The sequence below is a fragment of the Cyanistes caeruleus genome, chromosome 3 (assembly GCF_971803275.1).
Source record: "Cyanistes caeruleus chromosome 3, bCyaCae1.hap1.1, whole genome shotgun sequence".
Classification (NCBI taxonomy): Eukaryota; Metazoa; Chordata; class Aves; order Passeriformes; family Paridae; genus Cyanistes; species Cyanistes caeruleus.
Genome location: NC_141703.1, coordinates 95,389,744 through 95,403,390, shown reverse-complemented (window position 1 = coordinate 95,403,390; position 13,647 = coordinate 95,389,744). Strand labels below are relative to the sequence as shown.

Genomic DNA, 13,647 nt, shown 5'->3' with positions numbered 1-13,647 from the left:
CTCAATCATGTTATAGACACATATTATATTGTTGGCTTTTTGCAAATATTAAAATGAATGTTATGTGTATAAGAATGGGAAATTTTGTTGTATTAATATAGTTTTATTTATTTCTGTTATTGATGAAACTTAGAAATAGTATAATACATATATGTTGGGCTATAGCATAGTATTAAAATGAAAACTGTTTTTGTTTGTATAACCCAAAGACTGAGAAAAAAAGAAATAGCTAGAGAACTCCTGCATTTGTAAACTATCTTATCCATATGAAGACAGAAGTGACCAGAACTCTGGGGGGGGGAGGAATTTATTACATTTCTGGTATCAGGGAATGTAAATCTCAATGGCACCAAGAAGATTGATCTATTGGGAAGGGGGCAAGAGAAAACTAAACAAAAGAACACCAAAGATCCTAAGATGAATGTATGAATATGTATGAGAATCTTTGGATATGTAGTAGGATTCTGTTTTTAAGGGACAATCCTTTGTCAGTAAGGTGTGCTCTCTTGGCTGAATGCAGAGACACCCGGCCGTATCTGCATACTTTTTTTTTTTTTCTCCAAATTATCTTTTTTTCATTAAACTTTTAAATTCTATAAAAATTATGTGAACCTCGTTTTTCACAATCATCACCTGGAACACCACCCTAAGGTGAAGCATTGTGTACTTCCCAACCACTGTAAGCTGAAAGGAAGCAGCTCTTTCCCTGTGCCAGAGGCTATCCATGCCTGGAGGTCCCTGCACCTCGCAACAGGCAGTGAAGGGCAGTATTGGGCTAGAGAATCTTCTGCCTTCCAACCCCCACCTTGCAACAGCAGGTAGGAAGAGGTCCCCAGGGAGTGGGTCAGCACCAACTCATCATGTGCCATCACTGACTTCAACCATCACTCACAAAGAAAACCCTCCTCATCCTACAGACAGCAGAGCAGGCCTGTATTTAGCTGCCCATGGCAGCTCTGCAGCCTGAACACAGACTTTCAGACACCAAAACATTTTGAGCTGTGAGAAATAATTAAAAAGCTCTGTGCTCCTCCAAGTATTTACTAATAGGACTGTTTACCATCTCATAAGTTCCAGCACTTTGGGAAATCTACATTACATGGCCTGAAAACACAGGTACTCTGGGATAAAAGTCTTACACAAAAGTAGGTAAGTTGTTTTTTGGTTTGTTTTTTGGTTTGTTTTTTTTTGGTGCAGTCACAAAATTTGCCTTATTCCTTCCAAACAGTGACTTGATTTGTGCCAGATAGAACATCCAGAAATAAATGGTGCAGTGCCCCAAACTCATGCAAGGTTTTAACCATTTTAGTTCAGCTACCAAAGGTCAATTCATCTGCACAGAAGAGGACTCAGGAAGTAATGGGAGAGGTCTCTTCTACTTCATCTTAGTCATCTTTTAGAATAAAACTGTAGACAGCCTCCAAAGTAGTGAGCTCTGAAGACCTTTGCATTCAGTAACAATTACCCTTGCCCAAGCACAGTTCCACTGAACAGACTGATAGTCTTCATGTAGAGTTTTTCTTTTTTTTTACAACAGATTATCTCATTTCTCTTACATAATTTCAATAATGTGTGAATAAATTTAAACAGCTGGACTAGTAAAGTAATTTAAAAAACCCAACTCTTAACAATGATCATTTCATATGTAAGCAACAAAACGTGTTCTGGGATTAAGAGCTGAACAGAGTTCCAGATGTACCGAGAAGCCGAAGCATTAAAGGACACAGCTTGTATGTAAAAAATTCATTCTCCTCCCCATCATTCTACTTTTGCTTTAGTTTATACTTCTTGGGGTAGTTCTTGACAAATCGCTTTTCTTCTACTTGTCGTCCCTTTCCAAGTTTAAGTGTGTTGACCAGCTCTAATGTTTTTTTCAGATCCTTTAGAGGTTTGTTTACAAAACCACAATATTTCCTTTTTGGAACAAATTCCAGAGCCTTCTTCCAGTCAGCAGTATCTTTCAAGGTTAATAAAATATGCATCATTTGATCCAGCGTGAGATTTTTGGCACCAGTATTCCAAAGCAAATACTTCTCCAGTGGAAGGGCTGCAGTCTCCAGTCCTAATCGCTTTGCCCGTGCTAAAGAGACTCCTGTTTTTATGCTTCTGTCAACCATTGACCCAACAATATAGATCTTATCGTGATCAAATGTTTTCATTACTTTGGGAGAATCAGCTGTCAGATAGATAAGCTTATCCTTTGGAAAGATTTCTGTGTAGCACCGGTCTGTCACTGTGATAAGCAGTTTGTCCCATGCCTCTCTATAATTCTTGATAAATTCCCTATGATAGAGGCTATCATCTTTGAAGTTACAGAAGTGGATATGGAATGGATCCACAGATTTCCGGTTGCAGCTTTCACTCATTACTATCTGTCTCACTGTATTTGTGACTTCTCGGACAGACATTTCTTTCTCATAAGACATGTCAAATACTAGAGGCTGGCCAAAGATCATGGACTGAGCAGCCCTCCAGTTGTATGCTTTATCCATAGTGCTGGACCACATACATATGAATGAACTCTTTTTTGTCTCATCTGTTTTTGAAGCTTGATCTTGTGCTTCCAGCCTCCTTTCCCTTTTCTCATCCATCTTTCTTTTGTCATTTTTCTTGTGAAGTTCTTTGAGATGCAAATATTTTACATACTTCTTTTTGGCTGACTTAGAAGGACACTCCATAAAAGTTTTTAACTGTTCTTCACTAATATTTTCTGGAACTGCTCTGCCAGCTAGTCTCCACATCTCCAAAGTCTCACGTGCAGCAGCCAAACTGGAAAGCTCCTTAGGCTCCGAGACCATCTCACTGACCTCTTCTTGCAACCCGGATTTCATTACCTTCTTCCACTCATCTAAATCTAGTTTTTCTGAGGGTTCACATGCCTTGTCCTGCTTCAGACAAAGTGATAAACTCAGAGTTCTACTGAGTGGAAGCAAATCCTTTTTCATCCCATGTTGTGCAGCAAATGGAAGGCCAGAACTTCTTAAAATTTTTCTAAGAAGCATATTAGCAGACTGCATACTTAGGGATGTGCTGTGTTGCAACTCTTATCTGCAAAACACCAATAAGAGGGGAAAAAAACTTGTCAGAAATCACAAAGAAAACATATGCAGATTTTTATTCTTAGTAACACTGACAGAAAATAGGTTACTTCTTGAAGGATGCTAGAAATTTCTCCTTCTATGAATTTTTTACTGTTTCCTAAATAAAACCAGCTTAAAGCAGCTATACTTACTGCAATTCAAAATGTAGAATGTAGTCAAAAAACCTTCAAGAACTGTCCAAGATCTCTTTAAGTTATCTGTATCATATGATGAGCCTTCACAACCAAAGTCAGTGAAAATGCTGCATGGAAACCAGAAGTATTTTTAAGTAATTTATCTATCCTGTGAAAACAGAAAGAGATGGAAGAATGACAACTAGTACAGGAAAAGACCATCTTTTTTTTTTTTCTAAATTGTTTGTGAAATTGGAATAGGCACATAAAGCGGAGGACATAACCCCCCCCCCCCAGTCCCATTAATTTATCCATATTTGTATATAAATATGAAAGGCCTGCAGAAAGAAAAACACCCAAGAACATTTAATAGTTTCCTTGGCCTAGGTACACTACTGAACTAAGTATCAGTGAAGTTCCAGTGCTTGAGGAAACATGATTTGGACAAAACTAGAATTAATTCCCAATTTTTAGATCAAAACTCATAATCTTCCTAATAAACTGAAAATAATGGGATATACAGAACAAGAAGTTAAATCTAATACTGGGTTTATAAATACATACCTGCACAGATGGAGGTATGTATTTACATACATATGTACACAGAAGGAGCAGTGTATGATTTAGAAATGCTATATAACCTGGCCTGTGTTTTACTATACACTAATTGGTCAAATTGGTGGCTTTCCTCTCATGTTCTACCATTATTAAGATAAAAGAAACAAGAACCACCAAGCAACCTAACAATGTGGCAATCTCTAAGTGTTACAACAGAAGTATCCCTAATTTTATATTGAGGCATTAAACCTACTGGCAAAAGTAATAATCAAAGAAGCATGGAGAAATCAGGGGATCAGTTCCTCAATTAACTTACATTACTGGAGCTCAAATTAAGTCAATATTGAACACTGGATTTACACCATTAGAATACCTGATGACAGCTTTTGACAGAGCCTTCCGGTGTGTCATTCAAGCTAACATCATTACTGCAAGAATTAATCTAAGGCTCTTTGAAGAATCTAGATTTGTAGCACTCAAAGTATTTTTCTTCTTCTTTCTTTGTTATCATGACTTCACTGCAACTCATCTCAGAACCAGAAAGGCTCTTCACTGATATTTCAGAGACTGAACAACTTGCCTTACTCCTCCAGCACAGCTGTCCACTCAAAATCACAGAATCACAGACTGACTAAGGTTGGAAAGAGCCACAATGGATCATCTGGTTCAACCCTTCAGGGTCGTCTCAGAGCACATGGCACAGGGATATATCCAGATGGGTGTGGAGTATCTCCAGTGAGGGAGACTCCACAACAGCTCTGGGCAACCTGTTCAGTGCACGATCACCTGCAGAGTAAGGAAGTTCTTCCTCACGTTCAGGTGGAACTTCTGTGCACCAGTATCTGTATCTATCTATCTTCTGTGCAGACGGCTCGGCACCACGGGGCAGAGCCTGGACCCATACTCTCGGCACTCGCTTTAGACTCTCACTGATGAGGCCGGCTGCAGGGGAGCAGCACTGCACGCACACGCTCTTTAACAACTCTTAAACCAGCCCACGAGTACCCGAGCAGCGGAGCGCCAGCTCACACCCCCAGCCCCGCGCTGTGCCCCCCAGCCCTCCCGGGGACACCGGCGCGCCCGCTCCCCGCGCTGCGGCCGGGACCCGCCAGGACCGCGGCCTTCGGGGCAGCGCCGCGGGTGGCGAGAAGCACCTGCCCGACCTGCGGCCGTGCTCCCGCCCGATGGGTTCGGTCGGGGCAGGGCCGGGCTGGGCCGGAGCCGGGCCCGGAGCCGCCCCACGGTCACCGCTGGCCCCGACCGCGCCGCCACCGCCGCTCACCTCGCGGAGCCGCTGCGCCTGCGCGGGGCGCGCCCGCCCGGCCGCGGTGCGTGCCTCGGCTGTCCCCGGCGCTCCGCGGCTGCACCGCCGGCGTTCCGGGCTGTCTGCGTCCCCACGGCGGGAGCTGCGGCGGGCGGCGACCCGAACTCTCCCGTATTCCATTCCCGGGGAGCCCCCGGGCACTGAGGGGGCTGCCGGTGGGTTCTGCCGCCGCTCCTGGTGCGGGGCAGGGTCTGGCCCCGCCGCCGCACTGGGCCGGGGCGTGCGGCAATCGCCTGGGCCCGAGGGTTTGTCAGCCCGGCCTGGTGATCTGTGGTGTCTCTCTCCGTTTCCCTCTCTCTCTCTCTCTTCTCTCCCTTATTAAAGATTTTAATAGCACAGAGAAGTTTCGCTTCTTTTTGGCCCGCAGGTTGCTGTTGTTTGATGTGCTTTGTTTTGTTGTTTTTTTCCCCTGTCAGGTAGGGATTTTAGTGGAGACCGTGGTCTGTCGCGATGAGTTTTCTGCTGCCCAAACTGACCTGTAAGAAGGAAGTGGATCAGGCAATAAAAAGCGTCGCTGAGAAGGTTTTGGTTCTCCGTTTTGGAAGAGATAATGATGCTGTTTGTCTGCAGCTCGATGATATTGTAAGACAATTTTTTTCTTTTTTTTTAACGGATTGTACAAGTATAGTTGGTGCATAGAAGAAAATGTTGCTTTTGCTAAGATAGGGACTCGAAGAGTTCAGTGACAAATATAGAATGAAATTATATTTATAAAAAAGTTTGAAAAGTAAGCATCTGTGTTTTTACTACTGTAGTGGCTGAACAAAGTGCTTGAGGTAGACAACATGTAAGATTCTATACCTGCTTAAGCTAGTAACACATAAGAGAAACAGGCTTTATAAAGCTTGCCACCCTCTTTTCCTCATGTCTCCCTGTAATTGTCATCTGCGTTTCTCACTCTTTCCAGCTTGCAAAAACAGCTCATGACCTGAGTAAAATGGCAGTCATTTACCTGGTGGACGTGAATAATGTCCCAGTGTACACCCAGTATTTTGACATCAGTTATATTCCATCTACTGTATTTTTCTTCAATGGACAGCACATGAAGGTTGATTATGGGTAAGTCATCCTACCATTGTATATTAAGCCTGTAAGAATTATCAGTCTATGTTACCATGTCTGGAGAAGATGATATTTGAAAATTATAATGTTGTTACCAGCATCTGCATTGAGAATTCTGTAGGAAGCCAGAAGGATGTAAAATAGGGAAGTAATTTGAAATATGCTCTGATGCAATAAGTAGGTGAAATATGTCTGACTCTGCAAAAAATAGTAAGAAATGGTTAAAAACTTAGAAATGACAGTGCACCTGTTTGACCTTTGGAGGTCACAGCATATTCCTGACTTGTTACAAAGTTAGTTCATTCTTTCAGAATGACTAGATCAGAGCTCCTTATCTCATTTGGGCAACTTTTCACATTTTTAGGTGTTTTTTCTCTGAATATTTTAATGTTATATTCTACCTTCTAAATTCTGCCTTTGTCTTGTGCTTATATTTAGGTCTCCAGATCACACCAAATTTGTAGGAAGCTTCAAAACAAAGCAAGACTTTATAGATCTGATTGAAGTGATCTACCGTGGAGCAATGCGGGGAAAGCTCATTGTGAGAAGTCCTATTGACCCCAACAACATTCCTAAATACGACCTTCTCTACCAAGGAATTTAATGGGTTGACCTAAGAATTGCACAAATGGATGATGTTGTATATCCCTTTTTCCTTTGAGTGCTTTTGGCCTCCTCTGGCATTGTGGGACAGTTTGAGCAGTTATCCTGAAGGATCATATTGGTCTCCTTCTGAAGACAGATATTCTGTCACCTCACGCTTCTCTCATAAATAAAGCTACATGTTCATGCACAGAGTTCACACAAGTGACTGTTCTTTGAGTTGTGTGCTGACCAGCCCTTACAAAACAGGCAGGTTTTGTGCATCCTCAGCTATTCCATCTCCAGTGCAACCTTCTTCAGGGAACTGAGGCACTCTGTTAGTTGGCTGTTTAGTACCATTTTCATTCAGATGTAGTAACAGTAAATCTGACATCAATAAAAAAAGCTGTGCTTGCTCTCAAGAGCAGTCAACTGAATGTGCCTTTCCCATAGAATTTTACATTTTACCCATTGCTGCGAAACAGGACAGAAGTTTCTTCTGAGAGAGATGATGACTGAAATCTGAAATGGATATAAATATAAAGGAAAGTTGCTACTCTCTTCTCTCTCTTTTTGACTGAGATTGGAATGTTCTACACTTGTAGGAGAAGGTTTTGTCATCCGTAAAGAGATTTTTGTGGCTATTGAACACTTAGGATTCCCATGGGCTTGAACTGAAAATTAAGAATAACTCTTTTGTTTGATTATTCTCTAAGAATAATCTCTTTTCAAAGATTATTTGAACTGCTGCTTGTACACATTGCAAGCCTTGGGTATGTAAATTTAAAAACTTTGTTTCCCATCTCTGTCTAAAGTTAAACAGCTGAGAGGAAACAGCAATGTCATTACTTTGCATCAGTTTGGTAACTGCAGGTTGCTGGACTATTGTATCTATAGCAACTCATGTCCAGAATTCTCACTGTCTTAGTTGGCTTTAAAATGGAAATTATTTTACCTCCATGTGTCATGTTTGGGGCACACCAAGTCTGACTGGAGGGAAGGAAGTAGTGTGTACTTCCCTGTTCAGCTTAACAGCAAATGTTTCAAGGAGGAAGGTGGATGTTCCAGCTCTTGAAAGATTTTAAACACATGGTACAGAGAAAGGAGAAAACAGATTTTTTACACGCTCTTCCTATTCTAAACTTGGCCTTCTAATGAAGCTAAGTACTTAAGCAAATGTTTTCCTGATAGTTTAGTCTTATTATACAGCCATAACTATAGAATGTTTAGTATAGAAAATGATAGATGAGAGTTTGTGCACTTTAACATCTTTAATTCAACTTTAAATTTCACAGCTAGCCAAAGTCTTTTGGCTTAAGGCTTTCAACAATGCATTTCTTTCCTAATAGTTCACTTTTGTCTTTTTCTTCTCAAAACCAAACTAGTTTCAAACACAGAACTGTGAATTTCTACACAGTGAGATGAAGGTGCTTAGGGGACAGAAGGCTGCAGAGGCAGTTACGAAAGGAAGAGACCACTATCAAAAACCAACAAGTGTACCTTTATTTATTGCCTCTCTTCTTATGTGTGCTGCTTCTGGTTGCAACAGGTGAATTCCTCAAGGCTGTTGTGATCTTGGCTTTCAGCTTGTTCTTCAGGTACTTAAAGATGGGTTGTAAGCAGCAGGAGGGTGCTAAACCATACTTTTCTGTTCCAGCAGACAAAGTAGGACAATTTACTCTCATGAGAAAGCCCACAGTTTTATTTAGGGGTTTACTGTTCGACACCCATTCCTGGCAGTTTCTGCGTATCCATTCCTGTATTTCTGGATCATGTCTGCTCTGGTGCTGCATGTTGTGCGTGGAGTCAATGAATGCCACTGAGTACACTTTATTTATTACCTCATGTTTCCTCTGCACCAGCAGATCAACAAACACCAACCCCCCATAGCCATGGGCAATGAAGGCCACATTCCTGGCTGCACTCTTTGCAATGAAATGATCCCATACATACATGGTATGCTCCTCAGGGCTGCTGCTGCCCCTCTTGGGGATCCACCAGACGGACTGTGGAAAAGTAAGTGCTTCTTCCTTGGCAGAAAATCTCTCGTTTTCAGTGTTCAGATCAGTGAAATTGTCATTGGGGTTCAGCACAATCACTTCCCATTGGCTTTGCAGGGCCATTTTGATGAATGGTATTTGTGTTCCATGTCTCAGGCCCTCACTGACAATTGCCCTTCGCCCCCACTGTCCAGCACAAAAAACTCCACGGTCCTGAAGAAGGATAATTAGGCTAGAGGAACTTGTTAGTGCATTTTTGCTCATGAAAAAGAAACTTCTTGGTTCATCCTGTGTAGCATCAGTAGGAATATAAACCTTCTGCAGCATGCAGACTCTTTCCAGGAGCTCATAAACATACTGGGTAATAAAATGTCCCAGAACTTCATAGCGTTTATGATTCTGCTCATGTCCATTCTTGTAGTAATTGAAAACAAAGGACTCATTTGTATCCAGGTGCCTCAGCTCCCCTTTTATATTGAAGTCATATTTCAGTTCCTCTTGATACTGTGAACCCTCTGTTAGTTTCCTCAAACTGAGTTCACGCTGTATTTGTAACCACTACAAATTAAGAAGACTATCATGGCAAAGTAGTGATAGACCTCCACACAACACCTGTCTACACATCCCCACGCCCCTTGCATTAGAATTCAGATTTAAAAGCTGTTACAAATGATGTACTTGCTGATCCAGAGTATTTCGTGGTGATGTATAATAAACCAGCTGCCTCTAAATTCTCTTGGAGATGTCAGTTGCCAAGTTCCAACAGCAGTAATTCCTCTGCATTTATTAGGCCTTATTTTCTTTGGTAGTTAAAAATTTGTAAGCTAGCATGTTTATTTAAAGACCTGTTTACAGTAGTTTGAATTAAAGGCTTTAAGAAGGTGGCACATGTACATGGTTCATTGTTCACTTGGACAACTTTTATTGCACTGTGTCCTAGCCATTATCTTGGAACTCCACAAGTTCCAAGGCTGCCTTTGAAATACAGGCCTTGGCAATTGGAAACAGTCCAAAAGTCATACTGGATCCTGAGTTTTTAAAGAAAAGAAGCTGCACTTACTAAGGGCTTCAACCTTCCTGTTGCTTGTGTACCAGCATACTCTCCATGTTCTACCTTCAACTGTGCTAGAACAGATAAATACATGTATGTGTTTGCTTTCTGCTAATCACTCTAGTTAGTCATTCATCCTTGCAAGCACTTGCCACATGGAAATATAGGAATGGATGACAGAATAAACTAGCCACTGTGGTCCAGGAGCCAGAGAAAAGAAGGTCCAGGCAGGAAACTATCATGATGTTGGACTGAGGTCTCCAGTTTCAGGTTACCTGTCATGACTGATACGAATTATAGCAGGAAGTGATTTTTGTGCAGCTGAGAATTAAGCTTAACAGAACCTTCTATTTTCATAGTAACTCCTCAATCTACTACTGACTGTCACTGGCTGTAGAATGGCAAATAGGGTATAACCTTTGGTGTGGTCAGAATCCTACGTTTACAGAAGTTTACTACTAATACAGTTTGGGTTTTTTTTGTAAATTATCTGAATCAAGTTATAGTTGGTAAGTTAGACTATGTAAGTTTTTCTTCATGAACTAAAAGAAGTTTTATAGAACACAGTAAATTACATTCTATATTAACAGTCACTGTACCATCTGATAAAGCAAATTACTAGGACAAAAAAGTGATCTGAATATTTTCATGTAAGTGAAGGGCTGCTGAAGATTTCTGGAGGCAGAAACAAACAAAGAAACACAGTTTTACATAAGGTGCACATACGACTTTCCTCTGCCTTCAAGATGCAAAATGAAAAGTTTTGAGGCAATTAACAAGGGGTTATCACTTAAGAGTTTACTTAAATAGCAGCTTAAAAGTATATGCTTATTATTCCAGATGACTGATTTTATGGTAGTAACACAATTAATTATAGAATTAAAAAGTGGCAATTACAGATTGTTCTAGATACAGCTGTATAATGCATGTACTTCTTTGTTGTAAGTCTGCATTCTAAATCAGCATTGATAGCTGTTTGTACTTCATTGTATATAAACACAATATTCAAGGTTGTAAAGGCTACCAGCATATACAATTGCTACCTTCATTTTAAAAATTTTCTTTTGGGGGAAAATTAATCCCTCTTTCCCTCCCTCCCACTTTTCTATTCAGATTCTGAAATGCTTCAGATGTAAATTCAGCTGGTGCTTGTTGCAGCATTTAGCATATTCTAAACACTACTGCAGTATAAGTACTATAAAAGATCCATAAAGATTACTTTGTTTTCCATTTAAAACCACCTTATTCTACTAAAGCCTGATATTACCATATGGTCTCCTGTAAAATCTGTCATCATCATAGATGGAAATCTTTTTCACTCTGGGAATGTAGAGTGTAGACAAGTCCTCTGCGTGAAAAAAATAAACCGAGACATGGTTTCAGTTTTCATTACTTTACGTACCTAGGCGTGTATCTACAAAACCTACCAATACCTGATAGTTTGTGGTCACGTAAAGCGCTCCAAATAGTTTCCAGTTATAAACTAACCTTTTATGTTTGTAATTCACACCCGACAATAAGTTAAAGCTAAACCTCGAGTATTAAGCTGAACATTTGTCCGCACCAGTTTTCAGTCCCACTACCAACAAGAAAACAAAACAGAAAACTCCATGGAAAACATGTAATTCTGAAGCTGTCCTGAAAAAAACACAAAACCACAAAGAAAAATAAAAATAAAAAAAAACCCCCAGAAACCCAAAACAAAGCACAAAACAAAAACTCCCACCCAGCAAATCTTCGTCTTTCCCGTGGCTGCGGGAGAATTTCTAAGGGCAGCAGCTGCAAACCGCGGCCAGCTGGGGTTCTGAGAGCGCTCCCCGGCTGTTCGTCCTCCCGTCAGGGGATTAACCTGCCGGGCTCTGGCTGTCAGCTGAGGGAAACATCATTAGCAAGGCACAACTTAAACCTGAGTCGGGCTCGCTATTACTTCTTTAAAAGTAATGCGGTTTTCTCGGTTCTTCAGTGGCTTTTAGCGGGTCAGTGCCGAGCTTATCCCAGCAGGTTAAAGCTCGGAGGGCCTGAGGGGCCGCGCCCGGCCCGGCCCGGCGGGGCGGTGCCCGGCCCGGCCCGGAAGTACTGGGGGAAGCTGCGCAGGCAGCGGCGGCGCCGGGCTGGGTAAACAGCTCCGGCAGTGGCGGTGAGTGAGTGCTGTGTGCTGCTGCCGGGGCCGCTCAATCCCACCCGCTGCCGGCCTTTCGGCTGGGGAGAGGGGGAGAAGGCAGGGCTGCAGCCGGCCGGCAGCAGCTCCGGGGCCGGGCGGCCGCGGTGTCTGCCGCGAAGGAGCGAAGCCGGCGGGGCGGTTGGACGGGGGGGCACCGAGGGACGGAGGGAGGGCTGGTGGCGGCGGAGCTGCGCCTCTGGGAGAAGGCTGAGGAGAGAGTGTGAAAAAGTGGAGTCGCTGGCCCAGGCCCTCGGGATTTGCGGGTTTGTCAGAGGGAAGCCGTTCCCCTCCTAGCGGGAGGAGCCGGGGCCGGGGCTGCGGAGCTCGGGGCCCGCAGTGCTCCGCCGGCGGGCAGCCCTGTGCCGGGGCCGGGCTCATGCGGTGACAGCCCGGGCGCGGCCGCTCCTTGCCGGTGCCTGTTCCCCAGAGCTGTCAGGCGGCCCCCGTTTGTCGGCTCTTCCTCGTCGTAGGCATCGGAACTGGCAGCACTTCAGCTTTCCTTTATCGGTCTGTTCCCCATGCTGGGGGACTATGGTTCTGAATTGAAAAAGACGCTAAGATAAGTAGAAGTCCCCGAACTTGGCCTCTTGATAGACTCCAAGCCAGCTGTAATCTTTGAAGATGCCACAGTCATATAGAGTATGTATAAACAGAATACCTCTAAATGTTGGAAGCTCTGAGGCTGTGTTCTTCCAGTGATGAAATTTATAGATTTAACAGCAATCCTTGCCTTTTATTTATTCTTGGAGCCGTTTCAGTGGTACAGATGTCCTCTTTTACTCCTTTTTTTACTCTGTAGTCCAAGTGTGAACTGCTTGTTAGTTGTGTGCTTGCAGCAAGGAGTTAATCAGTAAATGTCTTAGCTAAGGATAAATTCTAGGACAATTTCATTAACAATTCTGCCTATGCTGACAATCCAGAGCCTTGCCTAGGTGCATGTCTGGCTTGTATTGTGGCTGTCAATTACTTTTTACCAAGGCCTGTAGTGACAGGACAAGATAGAATAGTCATCAGCTGAAAGATGGTAGGTGTACATTGGACATGAGGAGGAAATACGTTTTACAATGAGGATAGTGAAACTGGAACAGGTTGCCCAGAGACAGAAGCAGTGGGTGCCCCTACACATGGGAGTGTTCAAGGTCAGGCTGAATAGGCCTGATGGGTTGAAAGATGCCCCTGCCTATGGCAGGAGGGCCGGGCTATAAAATAATTTGAAATCCCCATCCAACTCAAGCTACGTTATGAATGTGTTTTCTTTGTTATAGTTTGCTCAAAAATTATTTTCTTGTTCTTTCTTAGTGCCTACTACTGTGATTTTACTTTCCTCTTAATCAATAAACCAGAAATTGTTAAGTTTCTTTCTTTCTTTTTTTTTTTCCTTTTTCTTTTTTTCTTTTTTTTTTCAGTAGCGAAAACCATGTCAGGAAGAACATCATCTTCAAGTCATGTCAGTGTAAGTGTTCCTGAAATTTTCAACATTTTATTTTGAGGCTGAGGTTTTCCTAGGGTGTTTGGATGTATTTTCACAACCAAATTCATTCTTCACTGATCTAACTTTTGCTTTGTTGTAACATGCTTTCTTGGGAAACTGTTTATTGTGGTAGCAGTCAGTACTACTGTCTACTGTTGTATATCAATTAATACATTATAGGCTTAGTATTTGATTACACATAAGTAGGGTCTTTTCCAAGTTAT

The 13,647-nt window shown here is 42.4% G+C and overlaps 4 protein-coding genes across 50 annotated transcripts in view; 2 read left to right on the top strand and 2 right to left on the bottom strand.

Annotated features, from left to right (window-relative positions):
• Positions 1-82: 82 nt before the first annotated feature.
• TRMT10C (tRNA methyltransferase 10C, mitochondrial RNase P subunit) lies at positions 83-5,326 on the bottom strand. Of its 2 annotated transcripts, none has more exons than XM_086883135.1 (3): positions 5,055-5,326; positions 3,233-3,383; positions 83-3,048 (listed from the first exon to the last, which is right to left on the bottom strand). In XM_086883135.1, the coding sequence occupies exon 3, from the start codon at positions 3,015-3,017 to the stop codon at positions 1,764-1,766; it is 1,254 nt and encodes a 417-aa protein (XP_086739261.1). In that variant the 5' UTR covers positions 3,018-3,048; positions 3,233-3,383; positions 5,055-5,326; the 3' UTR covers positions 83-1,763. The 2 variants fall into 2 exon arrangements, with proteins under 2 accessions (XP_086739261.1, XP_086739262.1); XM_086883136.1 differs by having other exon boundaries at positions 4,936-5,068.
• Positions 5,327-5,546: 220 nt separating this feature from the next.
• Positions 5,547-6,951, top strand: TXNL4B (thioredoxin like 4B). The gene is made up of 3 exons (XM_023947313.2): positions 5,547-5,678; positions 6,004-6,155; positions 6,597-6,951. Exons 1-3 carry the CDS (start codon positions 5,547-5,549, stop codon positions 6,760-6,762), a joined length of 450 nt encoding a protein of 149 aa, XP_023803081.1. The 3' UTR covers positions 6,763-6,951.
• Positions 6,952-7,992: 1,041 nt separating this feature from the next.
• On the bottom strand, positions 7,993-11,883 carry LOC111944594 (putative protein ARB2BP). Of its 8 annotated transcripts, none has more exons than XM_086883137.1 (4): positions 11,518-11,883; positions 11,059-11,139; positions 9,801-9,860; positions 7,993-9,298 (listed from the first exon to the last, which is right to left on the bottom strand). In XM_086883137.1, exons 2-4 carry the CDS (start codon positions 11,089-11,091, stop codon positions 8,243-8,245), a joined length of 1,149 nt encoding a protein of 382 aa, XP_086739263.1. In that variant the 5' UTR covers positions 11,092-11,139; positions 11,518-11,883; the 3' UTR covers positions 7,993-8,242. The 8 variants fall into 8 exon arrangements, with proteins under 8 accessions (XP_086739263.1, XP_086739264.1, XP_086739265.1 ...); XM_086883138.1 differs by having other exon boundaries at positions 11,698-11,879; XM_086883139.1 differs by having other exon boundaries at positions 11,719-11,860.
• A 12-nt stretch (positions 11,884-11,895) lies between these two features.
• Positions 11,896-13,647, top strand: part of SENP7 (SUMO specific peptidase 7) — a 44,508-nt gene continuing 42,756 nt past the window's right edge. For 16 of the 39 annotated variants that reach the window (XM_086883132.1, XM_086883134.1, XM_086883128.1 and 13 more), the window contains exons 1-2: positions 11,896-11,928; positions 13,359-13,405. In XM_086883132.1, the coding sequence (XP_086739258.1) occupies positions 13,370-13,405 (36 nt within the window). In that variant the 5' untranslated portion in view covers positions 11,896-11,928; positions 13,359-13,369. Of the gene's footprint in view, positions 11,929-12,058; positions 12,592-13,358; positions 13,406-13,647 lie in introns of those variants that run through there. The other 23 variants (XM_086883130.1, XM_086883119.1, XM_086883127.1 and 20 more) reach the window with 13 other exon arrangements.